This window comes from Perissodus microlepis, chromosome 5 (assembly GCF_051167445.1).
Source record: "Perissodus microlepis isolate ML-2025 ecotype Zambia chromosome 5, ASM5116744v1, whole genome shotgun sequence".
NCBI lineage: Eukaryota > Metazoa > Chordata > Actinopteri > Cichliformes > Cichlidae > Perissodus > Perissodus microlepis.
The window spans coordinates 18,197,722-18,216,115 of NC_140465.1; the positions used below are offsets into that span (position 1 = coordinate 18,197,722).

General features: G+C 39.1%; 1 protein-coding gene across 4 annotated transcripts in view; it reads right to left on the reverse strand.

Annotated features, from left to right (window-relative positions):
- The window catches only part of ampd2a (adenosine monophosphate deaminase 2a), a 33,117-nt gene that overhangs the window by 4,472 nt on the left and 10,251 nt on the right, over positions 1-18,394 (reverse strand). For 2 of the 4 annotated variants that reach the window (XM_084928430.1, XM_084928429.1), the window contains 14 exons: positions 8,831-8,961; positions 8,448-8,578; positions 7,796-7,864; positions 5,364-5,475; positions 4,870-5,056; positions 3,074-3,215; positions 2,892-2,981; positions 2,668-2,797; positions 2,331-2,525; positions 2,059-2,190; positions 1,802-1,965; positions 1,428-1,554; positions 1,171-1,334; positions 923-1,043 (listed from right to left, as the gene is read on the reverse strand). In XM_084928430.1, the coding sequence (XP_084784556.1) occupies positions 923-1,043; positions 1,171-1,334; positions 1,428-1,554; positions 1,802-1,965; positions 2,059-2,190; positions 2,331-2,525; positions 2,668-2,797; positions 2,892-2,981; positions 3,074-3,215; positions 4,870-5,056; positions 5,364-5,475; positions 7,796-7,864; positions 8,448-8,578; positions 8,831-8,961 (1,895 nt within the window). Of the gene's footprint in view, positions 1-922; positions 1,044-1,170; positions 1,335-1,427; positions 1,555-1,801; positions 1,966-2,058; positions 2,191-2,330; positions 2,526-2,667; positions 2,798-2,891; positions 2,982-3,073; positions 3,216-4,869; positions 5,057-5,363; positions 5,476-7,795; positions 7,865-8,447; positions 8,579-8,830; positions 8,962-15,167; positions 15,598-15,630; positions 16,126-18,394 lie in introns of those variants that run through there. The other 2 variants (XM_084928431.1, XM_084928432.1) reach the window with 2 other exon arrangements.

Sequence of the window (18,394 nt, forward strand, 5' to 3'; positions counted from 1 at the left end):
CAGTCACACTAAACTAAAAAACAGCCTCTCATTTTTCAATTTATAGCATATAGGGTTAGATCTGTAACTTCTTTGAAAAATTAACTCATTTCATTTCAAAGCAAAATTATACAAAAAAACCCCAAAACAACTATGTCAGTGTTCAAAATCCTATGGCCATAACTATAAGTGTCTCAGTAAGGTCCTGGGCCATCTTCAATGCACTTTACTGGGCGACCGTGGCTCAGGGAGTTGGGAAGCGTATCTGTAACCGGAAGGTCGCCGGTTCGATTCCCGGGCTCTCTGTCCTGGTCGTTGTGTCCTTGGGCAAGACACTTTACCCTACTGCCTACTGGTGTTGGCCAGAGGGGCCGATGGCGCGATATGGCAGCCTCGCTTCTGTCAGTCTGCCCCAGGGCAGCTGTGGCTACAACCGTAGCTTGCCTCCACCAGTGTGTGAATGCGAGAGTGAATGAATAGTGGCATTGTAAAGCGCTTTGGGTGCCTTGAAAAGCGCTATATAAATCCAATCCATTATTATTATTATTTCACTGTACAAATCTCCAAATTTTCACCATCCACTATATATAGCACCCCTATGATAATGGTGATGATGAAGGTGGTGGTGGTGTATCAGGTCAGATGATTTATCTTCTATTTCAGCTGCTATGATGGCAATTATAGCAAATGTGAAAAAAATGGCACTTTTTAACCACTAATGGTTAAAAAACATAATATAATATAGACCAATATAACAAAAACAACGCACCAAGCTAAGGACCCCTGGTGCCCCTTAATGTTTTTTTAACCCGTCAGAAGTGTTGATGCAATGTCAGCATTACAAATCCAAAGTTCGTAAACTACTTTGTTATTTTTTGATGGTAAAGTGAAAAAAAATTCCACAGCAGTCTTTCAGAAACAATCCCCCGTGTGGTGTCCTGACCTTTCTGAGCAGCAGACCATGAGAGATGTTCTCTGACAGCATGAAACCCGACACCAGGTGGTGGATCGGCCCCGCTTCCCCACAGTGAGGTCGCAGCACAAACGTATGGAAACCTCGCCGTCTGAATCAAATTAAAAAAGCAAAGCTTTATGTATTTGTCATTTATGATTTTAATGAATCATGTCTTTAAACTAACAGATATGTTAAATTATGTAAAAAAAAAAAAAAGAATCAATATATCCATATACCTTCGCAGGTGGTTGAGAACACTCATGTTGGCATAGGTGTAGTAGAGGTAGTAAGAGTAGGGTGGGTTGTCTTCTTCTGTCCAGTTTGCTGGAAGCGGACTGTCGAGATTAAAAATGTGGTGCTCAGGTTTGGACTCATCGTCCACGCTGTCAAACCCCACCACCTATTAAGCCATGAAAGCGGACAACAACATAATCATTTAGTGTCTTTAAGTACGGATCCCGATGCGGTGAATTCCTCGTGAAGAGACACTCACATGCTCCAAGAAGAGATGCAGCTCAGGATGACTACGGGGGTTGATTGTGACTTCAAACAGAGGCATGAAGATGTTCTCCAGCATCTCCTGGAAATTAGCCAGCTGCTTCTTTGTGTGGTACACGTCACTAGAAAGGTGGGGATTGGGCAGTAAGTTGTGTCAGGCTGTAATCTTTAACTCAGCTTTGTTTTCTTTCTGCTTTTTCGCTTTTTAAAGATTTAACAGTCCAAGCACAGTACAGGTCCTTACCTAAATCCTAATCCTAATATCCTGATCTAAATGCTAATGAAACTTCCTCGTGTCCTTGGTGTATTTTTTGTAATCTGCCGCGTACTCTCAATCATTTAATGATGAACTGTTGGAGGAACACTTACAACAAACGGGGCACCTGGACAAGCCAGCGCACATTATCAGAATACACGCTGTGCTTGACAGCCCACTGAGCCAACTTGTCCCATTCATCTCTAGAGCGGCCGTAGATGGACAGACGGAGCTCAGAGTTCTGGTACTTGCTCTCTTCGAGGTCAAACATCACCTCCTGGACAGATAAAGCCAAAAGAAGTGGGTGTGAATACTTTCAAGGATTATTTAAACAAGACACGTACAGTACCGTACAAGTATCACTTCACACCTTAATTATATGTGCAAAATATTTCCCTTCGATGTAGTTGTCTGTCTTGATGAAGATCTCTCTGAGGATGGATTCTCCGATGGGGTTGTATTTGGCGTTGAACTTGTCAAACCGATGAAATGTGTTACGGTCCTGATGAGTTAAAAACAAAAATTTTTTATATTATATCAAATATTATTTTTCTACCACATGTATCACACAGTGTGTCTTAACACACACACACACACACACACACACACACACACATAAATATAAATGTTACTCTCTCTCACCGCGTGCATGTCGAGCGTGTCTACACTCAAATCGAAAGCAGTCAGGTTCATGCTCTCAAAAACCTCCTTGAGGGTCTGACCACGCCCACGCTCAATGTGAACGATCTCCTCGGGATATTTCTTCATGGCTCTCTTAATGAATCTCAGCAGGTGCTTCTGGTTCATGCAGGACGAGGCGTGTATGTGTGTGTCCACCTGGAGTCAGGTCAGAGCAGGTTTAATGTTCGAGTTTCACCAAAAGCTGTTATTTATGCAGCAGGATTAGCTCTCGATGAAATTGTTTAAGCATTCTTTTAATGTAGGTATCTATATTTAACTGTCACTTGTTGACTCTTGCCTTTCTGATGTTGTAGAAGTCTCTATGAGGAACTTTCTTCTGAGCTGCCAGTTCCTTCATCTCGTTCAGAAGGATGTGCATTTGAAATTTAGAGCTTAGGTACTGCAGGCGACGGTAGCAGAAAGACTTCCTACAGAGGAGACAGGGACGTGTTATATTTAGACTGTGCACTGAGCCATAAAACAACTCAGACTTCAACTCATATTGTTAAAAGAAAAACTCACACTGGCCCATTGATAATAAGAGCCATCATCACATTCATGTCTGCAATATACTCTTTAAGGTCAGGATACAGCAGGTCAAGTTCTCCACTTCTGAAAAGCAGAGTGATTATAATGTTATACTTAATACAGACAGAGTTGCTTAAAAAATAACACGTCATTATGAAGGTGCAAACAGATCATACTTGTCCATATTGGTTTTCTTAGTGTAGACATGGACTACCCCGTCTACCATCTTGCAACCATATCCTGTGTCTGGTGGCATGTTATTGGGGTCCTGATTGTCGTAAGGGTGTGTTTCAGAAACAGGTGGATGGACCGGGGCATCTGGAAAAAACAAAAAACAAAACGGGAAACGGATATCAATCATTTTATTTCATGCTACAGCAAACACATAGGTATAAAATATATATGCTACAGAAACTATACTTTTTAATGCCAATAATAATGCTCAGATGTAAGAGGCATTTTTGTTACACAATTCAACTGGTGTGTTTCTGTTTTCACTCGGTCTAGTTTTTACCAAAAAAAAGTTCAGTCGCAATTATTTAAAAATCTTGTAAATCTGCATTTTATTGAACAACATAACAGAGACAACATTTCAAACGTTTAAACTATGAAAATGTATAATTTTAACAAAAAATGTGTTCAGTTTGGATTTCAAGGACGCAATACATCTCAAAAAAGTTGGAATGGGCCATGTTTCATGTGTAGCATCACTGTGTAGCATTAACAGACTTTTGGGAGTGGAATGATGTCCCGTTTTTCTCTGATAAAAGATTCAAGCTGCTCAACACTCCTGTGTCTGCTTTGTTGTATTTTAATTAAATGCTGTTACAACTGGTGAAAGGTCTGCACTGCAGACAGACGAGATCAGCACCCAGATTCTTCTAATATGAAGCCATGCTGTTGGATTAGATGAACTATATGATTTAGTATTGGCATGCTGAAATATGCGAGGCCTTTCCTGAAAAAGACATCAATTGGATGGGATTGTATGTTGCTCTAAAACCTGTGTGTGTGTGTCATCTTCACATGTGGTTTGTTCTTTGCACAACAGAGCTTTAACCTGCATTTGGGGATTGCACAGTGAACTCTGTTTACAGACAATGATTTCTGGATGTGTTTTTGAGCCCATTCAGTAATTTTCCACGACAGCATCATGCCTTTTTTTTGCCTGAAGATTATTCCATTATTCTACAATTGTTGTTTTTTTTTTTTTAACTTCTATTAATCTGCAAAAAAACCACTAAACCACAAGTCTGCTTATCTGCCTCTCTCGGACGCTCTTTTTTGAGTTGTCTGCCATCAAATTCAAAATGAGCTAATGTTTTTCATGAAATAGCAAATGTCTGTTTTCTGTGTTCTATTGTGAATAAAATATGGGTTTATGGGATGTGAAAATCATTGCTTTTATTCTCATTTTCAGCATCCCACCATTCTGGGAACTGAGGTCTGTGGCAATGTCCATCAAACCAGAGAAAAACTACAGAAAAAAAATCTTCAGGAAATTCAATCACTTCTCTAATCTATAATTAGTCTATAATTACTGTTTGACGTCTGTCAGTCTTTTTGAAGGCTGAATGAGCCAATTAGCTTTTGTACCTGTGAAACTTCTGATTTTCCACAAAATCTGAAATGTCATTGTAGTACGGGAAATATAACCATATCTTGGTGGTTTGTAAAGCTACTATTATGAAAGAACTATTATTTACAGTGTAAAGGGGAAATAACTTCGATTTGTAAAGGGTGACAAGGGAACTTGTGATTATTTATTTTACTGACATTATTGTTCTGCCAATTATTTTCTTCATTATTTGACTGTTTGCCAGAAAATGTCAAGGAGCAATTCAAAAGTAGCTGCTTTTTGTCTATTTATGAAGTCAAGTCCAGCTGGTTCAAGTATGTTTTCTGGCTCCGTCTTTCTAATGAAACCTTTGCTTTTTTCTGCCTAGCTATGTTGAATGTTTGCATGTTTTACCAGCATCTACAGGGGTCTCTGATACATCTTCATAAATTCCCAGATCCAGAGTCTTCATCCCAAGGTCCTGCAAGGCATGAGCTGTAGTCTTACAAAAGTTCTGCAGGGAACGGTTTATGTACTTCTCCCGGATAAATAGTGCCTTCACAACACACTTGGCAGCATCTACTAGGTCAGTGAAGGGCACCTGGAAATATAAATAGAAAAGTTGTGAGCAAAGATGCAAATGAAACAGATTTGAGTATTTTGTTTTCACTCCTGATACATTTAACTGCCACCACCTTGTGCAATTTGTCACTGACTCTCTATGCTCTCATACTGACTTGCTAGGGTCTCTAATATTGTCTTTCCCTTGCGGTATAAACTTTGAGGCAACTGTTGTTGTGATCTGACACCAAATAAGTAAAAGTGAGATGAACTGGACTGAATTACTTTGCTAACTATTGTTTATTATTTTTAAATGCTGTAAGTAGCGTTCAGCAAACGATTCTCACCCCACACTTTTCTTCTCCAGATATTGAGACTCGCTGGTACTCTCTCTCCATCGGCATTTCTTGCTCCTTAACAGCATCATCAACAGTGTCCACACTCTTGTCTTTCATTAATCTTAAATGATAGAGGAGGGGGCAGAGGAGGGGAAGCGCAACGGCACACAGAGTGGTGAGATGGAAGAAAAAACACATGACAGGGCAGTCCAGTCAGTCTGAAAAACGTTTAGATGACTTGATTTAAAACCTTTTTTTCATGTTGGATACATTTAAAACATTTATTTATGGTAGATTATCCATTAACTGAAAAAAACAAGATGGGTTTGCAAACATTTTACAGTAATGAGATGAGGATTTTGTTCTCTTCAGTCCTAGAGATTGAAATCCTAAGTATAGAAACGAAGACAAACTGACTGAGCATGGGTAACAATAAGATGTCAGGGTAAAACCCTTAATAGTTAACCCATGAAGCTGCTCAATGACCACAACTCTGTGAGTAAGTCAGGATTTACAGGAAGTACAAGTTTCATTATTGAAGAAACCCAAAATTTTAAAAAGAGGGGATACAAGATGCCCAAGTGCCATAGATGCACTATAGGGAGTTAAGTGACTTTGTTCCAGTAAGAAAAGCAGCTTGCAGTGTTTCAAGGTTTTCTGCACAGTACAGGTCCATAATAAAAGCAGCAGAGAGCACCAAAGCTTCAGACTTCTTGTCTTTAATCAGCAGCAAGCACACAGAGAGCTCTCCTACATTACAAATAAACCTTCAAATACTCTACCTTTCACGCTACTTCTGTCTCCTATCACATTTGTTCCATAAGATATTGAATCATTGCTACACACTAATTTACCATGTTTGGTAAACCCAGCTCTTTTAATAAAAAGTTAAATAAAAGGTCACAGTAACCATTTCTAAGACATATTAAGTCACCAGCAGGGGGGAGACGTAGTCCATCTCGACGTGGCAAAAATCACTGCCACTGGTTTTGGAAAAAAGTACTTTCACTGGGTTAGCAAGAACTATAGGCTAGGTATTAATAAATATTATATTAAGGATGAAAATTACATGTCCACAGGTACAGTACTATGCAAAAGCCTTGAGCAATCCCCTCATGTCTTTATATTTTCTTAGGAAAATTGGAAATAGATGTAGAGATTTATCAAAGCATCCATAAATATGAAAACATTTTAAAGGGGAAAAACAGAGTTTGTACAATCATAATGAGCTTGAAAGTCAATATTTAGTTCGAACACCTTTATTCTTTAACACAGCCTGAACTGTCTTAAGTAAGATTTCCTAAAGTAGTCTTCGGAAATCCAGACTTCTCGAAGGACTTTCGAGGCCAATCTATGACTGAGTGTTCCACTGTCTGGTTTTACTGGATTGCATTGTTATGCTGAAAAATGAAGCCGTTGCCAATCAGATGCTGGGTCAAAATCTGATTGAGCTTCTGAGTTCATAATTCCATTAAATTTTGATAAGATCCAACTCCACTGACTGAAATTCATACCCAAACTATGACAGAGCCTCGCCCATGTTTTACAGATGGCTGTAGAAATTGTTGTTTCTTTCTCCTCATGTTGAAACTTCAGATTAGGAATTCATGACTATATAATATATCCTGCCATGGAGTGTGTATAAATTGGCATATACCACTATTTTCTCCCTGTTTCCTTTCTGTAAGAATGTTTTTAACTCCCACCTCACCTGCTGTCATAGCTTTTAGGCTTTTTTGCCCTCCACTTGTCTATTTTCCTCACAACTTTTAAGTACGCCCTGCACACCATCCTGAGATATGCTAAGTTTTCAGTTAATAACTCTTAATAGTTATTAGAAACTATGTTAGCTTGAATTTCAACTGAAGAAATATGGAAGGAATTTTGTGTTTTTATGACAGGCCTCTGGTAACAAAGTGCCTAAAGAATTTAATATACAATAAACAACTTAAAATGAGGTCTTTGCTAAGTTGTCCGTTATATGTAAACTTAACACTGGTAGCTTTTTATGCTTGAACAATAAGCAAGCACAAGAACTGATCTGCTGGTCAGGGTTTAATGGCTTAACAAAAGCAGAAAGAAACATGTCCAGGTACAAGGACTGAACTGAAAATGATTTTACAAAGTCACCAATGGAAGACTTTCAGAAAGCATAGAGACCAATTAAAAAAAAAAAAACACACACACACACACACACACACACACACACACACACACACACACACACACACACACACACACACACAGGCTCCTTGAAAGAAAAATATTTTAAAAAATAAGGTTTGGCTCAAGACTTCTGCACATTACTACTTTAACCATCTCCGTTTCTCAGAGTATGGGCAAACAAAACAGATAACAACCATGTAAATAAAATAACAACCACAGTTAATAATGACTAAACAAAGGATAAAAAAAACCCCACTGAGGCAGAGCTCACTCACTCTAGGTCTGCAGCACTGTCGATTTTCATGAAGTCCTGTTTGGCACGGAGCAAGATCTCTGGCTCAAGCCTTGGGGTGATATGCAGCGGTGCAGGATAGCGTGGGCAAGGCGGGGGGCAGATGGGCACAAGAGGTAGTGAGAAGAAATTAAGCACACAAAGGAAGAGAGACCAGATATAGACACCCATTCAAAAAGCACTGTGTCTTACACACATATACATACTGTACACAAAGAATTTTAGGTATTAAGTGATCAAGGTCATCTACACTAGCAATTATTATTGGTTAGTAATAGTGAACTCTGATTGGTAAACAGAAACTTGCAGAGGGCAAGTCAGATAATCACCCAATGATCAGCTTAGTGGTGCAGATAGTCAACCCTGGCAATCAAGACAGACCCCACCTCCTTCTAAAAGTATGACTAGGCCACAAGAAAAGATGCCAGCTGCTGGCTATCCCAGTTATCCAAAAATTGTGGTTAGTCAGCCTGCACGTGGGCAGGTTGGGAGCTGATAAGCATGTGTGCTTGAGTGGAAACAAGACTGTGTGTAAAATGCAGGAGGAAAAGGTAACGCTATAGTTGTTTGTCTCTGATAATATATCGAGTTCGTTTAACGGGCTCTGTATGTGCAGTGTGTTTGCATTTCCTCACTTAATATCCTGGCTGATCTGCCTCTCCAGGCGATGACGTCTTTCCTCCAGCTGTTCGATGGGACTGTCCTCCGGGAACTCATACGGAGCACTCCGCATCTCGCTCTCTGTCATGCTGCGTGTGAACAGCTCCTGGTTGAGGCACAGATTATACCATTTATGGTGTTGTAAAAAAGGAAGCCATGTCAATATGTATGCATTTATGGAGATATGGAAGCCACTGAGGCTCTGATAAAACATCATCATATTTACCTCCAAATGAAAACCAAAGGTGAAGGTTGGACTGGGGTGTGTCAAAACAATTTGCATAGTTTGTGCGAGATTTTAAAAGACCACCCCCCTATTTTGTCTGGAAACAATAGCTGTCCAATTTTAAGTTCTTACCTCAGCAATCTCTTTGTACTTTTCCTCCATTGATGTGCGCAGGTCGATTGGGCAGTGTGCGAGAGAAACAGGCGTCCCTGGAAGGGATCGCTGGGTTTTGAGGGGTTTGGGCCCAGATGCACCGCAAAGATCTATAGAAATGCACAGAAAAGTGTTACAGCGTGTGACAGGTATGTGATCTGAAATACTTAAACTTTGTGGGTCATTCCAGGATTTAATAAAGGCAGAGCCAGTAAATAATATTAAACTTTCTAAACACAATGTACAATAATAATTTAAATGTACACTTTCTTAAGTAAACCTGTTCAACTGCTCGTTAAGGCAGTTATCAAATCAGTCAACATGGCGACAACTGAGTATATTTAGGTATGTAGACATGGTTAAGACAACCCCTGGAGTTTAAACTGAACATCAGAGTGGGGAAAAAAGGTGATTTTAAACATTGCCTAGTTGTTGATGATAGATGAGCACATTTGAGTATTTCAGAAACTGCTGATGTGCTGGGATTTTTGAACAGCTACCTCTAAGGTTTATAGAGAATGGTCTGAAAAAGAAAAGCTATCCAGTAAGCGGCAGTTGGTAAATCATGGCATTCTGTTTTTATTTACATTTTACACAGGGTCCCAAGTTTTTCCTGACTTAGATTTGTATTTAAAATTAGTCACAGAGTTTAGATAACCACATAAATTATCATGTGCACGGGACGTGTGGTGTGTGTTTACTGCCAAAAACTCATGGAGGTTCACATACATATTTGGGCACTTTACAGGCCAAAGCTAATTCTGTAGCAATGACATAAGTCACTCTACAAAGTTCTTATTCATTTCACGGTCTGCTAAAAACAGAGACAGACAGAGTGATGATTAATATCAAATGAAGAAAAAAGGGAAAGACTCTACGTTGGATTAGGAAAGACTGAGAGGTTATCTAAGAGAGGAAAAGTACGACTCTCACAAGCATAAATTTGGCTCAGACATAACAGCTTAGTCTAATGTGGCACTTAGAACTACCATGAGCAAAAAGATAAAAAAAGAACAAGAAGAACAGCTCCAAACATGTCTGTCAGCTAAAATCTTGAGTGTGTTATTATAAAAGTAACTGTAGCAGGTAACAGATTTTACAAGTCAACCCAAACACTGGCAGTTATCACAACACTGGGCAGTTTTTACTCAAGACGTTACTTTGCTTCCTTCCTTCAGCTGCAAGAACACTGCAAGCAAAAACAAAAAAACAAAACAAAACACAACACAACACTTACCCAGAAGTTAAAATAATTAAACAGGGTGTAACTTTGAGTAGCTATAAATCTGGTCGCAGCAGTTGTGTCTGCAATCAGTGATAACAGCATGAAAATACTTGCACAATGCTGTCGAACAAAGGCCAGCTTAGAAAAAAAGCCAAATTTTACACACTGTACTTTCATGTGAAAAACATCGACAAACACAATGAGAGTGACACAAGTTGAAAATGGATGACAACACTATTTCACACTAAAACAAAACAACAGAGGTACAAAATGAGAAAATTCGTGCCTTTTTAGACTCTAATACACTGAAGAAAATCAAATCTACTGATTCTGCGTATTTCCTGGGGGCAGCCAGGAATTTCAATTAAAGTAAACTACAATTTAAACTTCCGTAGTTAAAAAGGCACAAAACCTCATTCAACCACTCGTGAGGCCTCTGGGAGTGGTGTGTTCATGCTCCTCTATAATTCCTGCCATCATCAGTGACGTGTCTGCCCTGTCACAATTAGTCTCCGCCATCTGCTGTCTGCCTCTAAGGCGGTGGAGTCAGGAAGGAGAAGAGGGTAACTTACCACAGTACATTAGTATTGTGAAACATTTCATTATTGCACTTTGAAGTGACTCATGGAAAAACCCCAAATGTAACTGAATTACGGTGGTGACACAGATTACACTGGACGGAAAGTTTCAAGCCAAACGAGGCTTATTTTTCATTTTAAAATGGACAAACAGGTGACTTAAGTATACAGATGCTCACATAAACAGTCATTCCCAGTATAGTATCCATGTAATCCTCTGGCCTTTCCATAACAGATGACTCCTAATCCAGTACATCACAACTCTATTTATCTCAGTGACATCACTCTGATGGGCAGTACAAACTTTCTACAGACTTCTAATGCAAGTAAACGCACCAAAAATGACTGGAAAAAAATGAAAAATTGAAACACAAGCAAGCAGAAAAAGTACACTTCCACTAACTTAGCTAACAACAGTGATATTACTAATAATACTAATTTAAAATCACTAAAACAAATAACATCCAAAATCACAACATGTGCTACACAGTAAAACAACAGCCTAGCCCTAACAGCCTAGTAAGAAAACTTTATTTACAAAGGCCTACCAAGTCATTTAATGGCTTATTTAAAAAATAAATAAAAAAATAGCAAGAGCATCAATTATTAAAATGAAGACATGCATTGTTTCTATAATCTTTACACATTTTTAATATTCAAGACTTATGTTAAAGAGGGACCTAAAATCTAATCGTGCTCATTTTTCTTGGCAGTATTTTTGTAAGCATCCCTTTTTTATTTGCTTTGGTACACAAGCACTGACTTCCAGACCAAACGTGTCGTTTGCTGTGTGAGCGTTCCTGCCTATTTCAGAGTGAAATAGCTTAACCCTTTCATCTTCATCTTGAGCTTTTTTTCTCATAACCCTGGGTAATATTGACAAAGCACTCCATCCTAAGCCTCTGTGATGTCCCTGGGACCTGAGACTGCACACCGCCCACATGCTCGTTTAGTATCTGAGGAGCTGGCTCCTACTCTAAAAGGATCAATGCAGTCCTTCGAGTCTACCTCATTCTCCCAAGTTCAAGCTCTAGATCACACCAAAGAAGCAAAACACAGCACTGTACAGTTTATTCATGAACATATGTCAAAGCAAGAGCAAAATGTAGCAGTTTAACAAAAGTGTGTTTTCACAGCAAAGCAAGTTTGTAAGAATCTAACTTTTCATAAGCCTCGCATTATAGTCCGTCTTAAACAGCCCCAGTGGATAACCAAAATTCCTAGTGTCAGGTCTAACATTACAATTCAGGTTTAGATACATTTCTGTATCTGCAAAATATAATGCAGATTGGCTAAGCTGCTAATGCAGGTCCCAGTTGTAAGTTTTTAATTTACAGCTAGCAGTTTGTTCACTTTTCTTTATATGACAAACTTACTGGTGATACAGACACATCAGGTCTGGCTCTGCCACTTCTCTAAGGCTAGACTGAAAAATTTGTTGAGTGGTTAAAGGAGATTTTTCACTTACATCAAAGCTAATTCACTGTCCTAAGAATTCCTGTTTTGTTTATCATCTTCCTCTGATTTACAGGTTGCATTAGTGTGCCAAGATATGCAGCAGTGTGCCAACAAAGAGAGGGAAGAAGACTTCATGATAGCATTGGCTTGGCTAATGTTTTATAAGGAGGGAAGTGCACTCAAGATCTTCATTAAAGCCTGAGCATATACACATTGCATTTTGGTGAATGACACTAAATGAAAAAGTTTAACTTAGCTTTGTTTGTTTATAATGAAATGAATTGGCTCTCACTAAGTCCCTGAAAATCCCAGACCACCACAGCTGCAGCACATTAAAAGGCAGGAAAGTCCCAGTCAGCTCACTGGCCTCTGAATCAGGACTGCTTTGTATCAAATTCACTATGTTACAGCTCTTTTCACAGTAGGTAAGAATATTAAATTAATATCTTCATATAAATAAGCCTACATAATCAAGATTTCATGTCTTGTTGAAATGCTGCTTAACATGTTTTCAGGTTGAGTAACTACAAGCTGCAAATAGTTGGCCTAGCTTAAATGATGGTGCTTAACTTGAGAACTGGTGATGGCAGACATCAATCTGAATCTTTGTGTTTTGGAATTTTATAACTTTATCAGTTTATTTGATAAGAGACTCGGCAGATCTAAAAATGTACTTGATTTGCTAAAATACCACATCTATCTCCAAACCTCATTTTATGTGTCACTATAATGATAAACAAAGCTTTGCTACTATTTCATATACTTTATTTCATTTATTCCATTCTTCTCTGTAACTTATGGGCATTTCTGTCAGGTTCACTGATTATCAAGCTACCAATTGCATGAGACTGCACTAAAAACAAACCCTTTATGTTGCATCTCTGCTTTTTTTAGTGCAGCATAAAAGAGGCAGTTATCACCTTTAGTCAAAGGAGGCTGAAATAAACCCTCAAATGAACTTCATTTCTGGTACCCAAAAGATAACTGATCATTTCAATCACATTTCATTTATTTCATTTAGAGTTTGAATCTTTTCTAAAAGAAAAAAACTGTAAAATCTCGAGCATTAGAGATTGCCACACTGTCTCAAAGTCTCTTAGGAATGAAACTAAGGTGACTACAATTGAGCTAAAGTGGAATTTTAAGTATTATACTTAGCAAAATATGTTTGTTTCTCCTCTCTATGCTGTTTTTTGACCTACCTATATTTGAAACAGACACACCCTGACATAATGACATGAATTTGAAAGTGTGTCTACCACTAACTGCAGCAACCTTGCCAAACACTTTTCTTGGTATTTTCTTGCTCTTTTGTTTAACTGGTGCACATGTCTCTGTTGATGGAGTTTGGCTGCATACATATACACCTTATATGATCAAATAACAGAGAATAACTATTTTTCTGCAGCAAGAGGCAGTTGAGAGGCCAAATGACCCTCTGCTGAACAATGCAGTGAAGGCATATGGACCTGCATCTCTGCAGGGATCCATGCTGGCTATGCAAAAATTAACAAAAATGTGCTGACTGAACAAAAATAATAATATAATGACAATTTTCTCAGAAGTATAACAATATATGCTCAAATTCTCTACTGGGCATATTTGTCACCCCGTTAAGACAGTTATATAGACAAGACATTAGAAACACTTAAATGAAATTTACAGTACTGTGTTGAGTACTAAAAACTCCGCATATAGTAGAATGATCAACTTTCTGATAATGTCAACAAAAACTAAATATGTTTCTTACAGATTAAGCGCATCAATTAGTTGAGTCAGGCCCTGAAATCAGCTCAGTCTCAGTCCCAGCAGACTAGCTGATCTCAGCATCAGGCAGAATCTCATCTGAGCTGATGCACTGCACTGCATTCTACTGGCTCACAGATGTTTGTAGAGCACTAATGTAATGATAGCATATTTACAACATAATATGACTATGCAGTTAACCTACTAATAGCTGAGCGTGCTGGCCATGTGAAATCAATCAGCTTGCAAATTTTAAACCAAAAAATAAGTATGTATATAAATTAACTAAATAAAGGTTGTCATTATGCTGTATATTTCTACTCTGCAATTTCCCTGTTGGTAACATGCTTGGAATGCCACAAACACGACAACCAGCTGATTCACGCAGAGTCAGGCAGAGCATAAACAAGTAAATAAATAATTAAACATATGGAATGATCGGGAAATCGGTTTATATCTCATGTGTCTAAAAGAAAACAAAATTGTCTAAATATTGGAGTGTCTGAATTGTAGTTTTAAATCGCCAAATAATGGGATCAGGCATACAAATCCTATGTCAGTTGAGCTCAATTCAATGTCCGATGCAAAGACAAGGGCACCAGCCTGGATTACTGCATCTGTAGCTCCACTGTTTAGAAACCTTTACTTTGCTTTAGAGATTACACTGAGAGGGAAAGTAATGACACAGGCTTCATATGTTCCTTAGCAACTACAGATGAGAATAAATCTCTACTTTGGACCTTAATCTCCAAAATGTAGTTTCAGTACTCAGCCTGCAGAAGGAAACAAACACAGATGATGAAATTTTCCAGCTAACTACTGCCTGCAAAAAAGCTTTCTGAAGGACCCTTTTTTTTAACATAATAATACTTAATGAAGGTTTGCTACAGAGATAGCATGTGTCAATTCACGCATAGAAACTAACAGGATCATTCTCAGTGCTTTCCCTTGCTGTGTATAACATAAACAGCCTCTAACAGAAGATGGAAACATATCTAATAATCCCCTTCGCATACAAAAATAAAGAAAACAGATACCAGCTGTTCTCACTAAAGCACTGCCCTTACAAACATCGGGAAGGTAAACATGCTCAGGTGGGTTTTTAAGCGAGTATCTGCTGACACTAACCGCCTGAGGGTTTCAGTGTTAATGAAGGGGCAAATCTGAAAAGGATGTTTGTTTTCTTCTAGCTACAGTGGCACCTGTTCAGCAACCGACACGCTGCTGCAAATCACCTCTTTACTTCACTGCGCACTCTTGAGAGAATGGTTGCTATGAACTGTATGTGTTTTGTTTTTAATCAACTCACACTGAATAATTTGCCCGATTAATCAAGCAGGTAACGGTACTGCACTATAGTTAGCTGTAGCAGACAGCAGCAAAGACTAGATGCCCCAAATATTCGACCACTGCAACATCCAGAGCCTGTTAAAAACAAAAAAATAAAAAACTGTGAAGCATATTAAGCTTTGCAAAGATCACCATAAGCAACACACCAGTTTGTTTATGCTCCTTACCTCACACTTATCTCACACTCATGTACACATTTCCCCTCACTGTCAGCCTTATGCTGTCAACTTATTCCAATACACAACAACTGTTGTTTACTTGCACCTCATCTGTCACGATGAGCTCGTTTGTGAGGTATTTTGGAAGAGATAAGTATCATGCTTAATAAGAACTGATGAAACTTCTTTTAACACACTGTTCACGTTAACAGGCTTTACATGCTAAGGTACTGTTTTGTATTTAAATGCCATAGATTACAGTACCTCTAGCTCCCTGTCTTGTCCCGTTCTCACAGTCTCCGTTACGGTCGCAGTGGCCTTGTCTGAGCTGTGGTGGGATGCTGGGACATGTAACTAGGCCTGGGACGGCCGATGTACCCTCCCCCGCTGGTACAGTGGAAGAGAGAGAATGACAGCAAACAGAGAAAAGAACGCTCTCTCCAGAAGCCAAGCTGCTCTAAGACGACATCACCCAGTTCTCCTCCTTTTGTCTCTCCTTTCCTGCTCCTGCTGTAACTGCTGCCACCTTCAGTGTGCTGCAGAAGCAGTTCTCTTTTTTTCTTTCTTCTCCTCTTTTCCCCGATTTTGTCTCTGCCTCTCTCTCTCTCAGCTGCTTCCTGTACTACACCAGTTTACTGTGCATGAACAGCAGAGCCTTCAAGCCCCCGGATTTAAATACTGGGTTGGATCATACCACGTGGCAAAAAAAAGGGGCAAGGACAAGCGTTAACCACTTCATGCTTCATGCATTGTGCTATAAAATGGAGGCGGCCCTGGATAAAAAGCCACTCCTACTTTACTTCCCTTCCCACCTCTCATTCATGAATACACAGCTTCAGTTATGTCATGACTGTAAATGATGTTATGAATACCAGTATTAAGAAAATCTAATAAATGGAAATTTATTATTTCTATACAAACTGCTTTTCTGATGCTCATTCACTGCTTCTTTCTAATTTCTGATTTTATTTTGTCCTTCAGAGCTGGACGACTTTTAAAGAGTGGTTCTGGAAGTTCAGTCTTGTCTTTGTGATTAAAATGTTTATTTGACTGCAAGTGTAATTTATCCTTTTGTGTATCCAACTACTTTATAGATGAGAACACACAGTCAGCAGCAGGATAAGGTTAATTTTTATACTGCAGGTTTGTGGTCTCCAGCATGTCCCTGAAAAAACAGCAAGGTGTTTGTTTTTTGTGGGAGTAAATTTTATGGCTAAGTGAGATGTTCAAAGGGATATGGGGTGGGTGTGGTTCTTGTAAAGACTGATCTGTTGTTTGACTGCCAGTCAAAAGACTGAACAAAAAGTACATTACCGGTAACTGGAATTAATGAAAATAATCCTTGGATGAAAGAAATCACTATCTTCTCCTAGGCATGTGGAACAGTCTTGAGGAAACTTAAATAGAAACATAAACATTTCCCAGGGTACCGTGAGTGCCAACATCTATATGACATATTTAAAATATTTTATACATATCCCTCATTATATTCATCATCATACATCATTTTGGTGCATTTGACAGTTTAATTGAGCACTGAATAGAATTTCAGATTACAATATACCCATAGCATCATTTTACAATGATCGTAGCATGTGTATATATGTTTATCTCCCACCCACGGGTTTGCTATTAATAACAGCAGTAGTAGTGTTAATGGTATTGTCATGTGACTATGTTAGTCACTGTGGGCTTTGAATGGGAGCAGGACACACAAACAATCAATCACTGTTAGGAATCACGTTCAAGTTCATCTCCCCTATAGTGCTTCTTAAATGTTGTAAAATGAGTGTTAAATACTCCTTTGTGGACCAATGTACAGGAAAAAAAAATTTAGTTTAAGTCACTCAGGTCAAACCTCTGTGGCAGCCATCTTGTTTTGCAGGTAAAGAGGTGGAGCCCAACTCAAATGCAGCTCTTGTATAGGATGTGGCAAGTGTAGAACATTAATTGAATTTATTCAAATAAATGTAAACAGATGAAATAACAAACAAATGTTTGCTTTATATTTCATTACTGACAAATAACTGATAATGTGATCATTGTGATTCTGTAAAAGTTAATCTTCTTTGTTTTGAGTGATATGTTCTGTTTTCCTCACTAAACCTTCCTGTGTAACAATCATTTAATATGTTATAAATTGTGATGAAGTGTTTTGAAAGACTGATGAGAGATCACATCACTTCTTCACTTCCTGCCACCATCGACCGACTTCAGTTTGCATACCGGACTAATCGTTCCACAGACTATGCCATAGCTCACCTGCTCCAAACATCCCTGAGTCACATGGACACTGGCAGAAGGAATTATGTTAGGATGCTGTTCGTGGACTACAGTTCAGCATTCAACACAATAATTCCCTCTAAATTTTTCACCAAGTTGAAGGATTTAGGACTCAGCTCATCACTGTGTCAGTGGATCCTCAACTTCCTCACAGACAGACCCCAATCAGTAGGAAAACAAGTCTCCCCCTCCATGTCACTCAGCACTGGAGCGCCTCAGGGCTGTGTTTTAAGCCCCCTGCTGTAATCACTGTACACTTATGACTGTGTAGCCACATCGGACACCACCTCCATTGTCAAATTTGCTGACGACACTGTTGTTGTGGGCCTGATCTCCGACAACATCGAGAAGGCCTACCTGGAGGAGATTAGGAACCTGGAGACCTGGTGCCAGGAGAACAACCTCCTCCTAAATGTCAGCAAGACTAAGGAGCTGATCGTAGACTTCACTAAAAAGCAGGTGAGGAATTATGAGTCCCTGATCATCAATGGCATGCCAGTGGAGAGAGTGGACAGTTTCCGATACCTGGGTGTCCACATCACTCAGGACCTGTCATGGTCCTGCTACATTAAAGCCCGCCAGCATCTCTTATTCCTCAGAAGACTTAGTGACTTCCATCTGCCACTGAGGGAGCTTAAGAACTTTTACTCCTGCACCATCGAGAGCGTCCTGACGGCAAACATCTGCACCTGGTATGGGAACGGCACCAAGCAGGACAGACAAGATCTGCAAAGAGTGGTGCGCT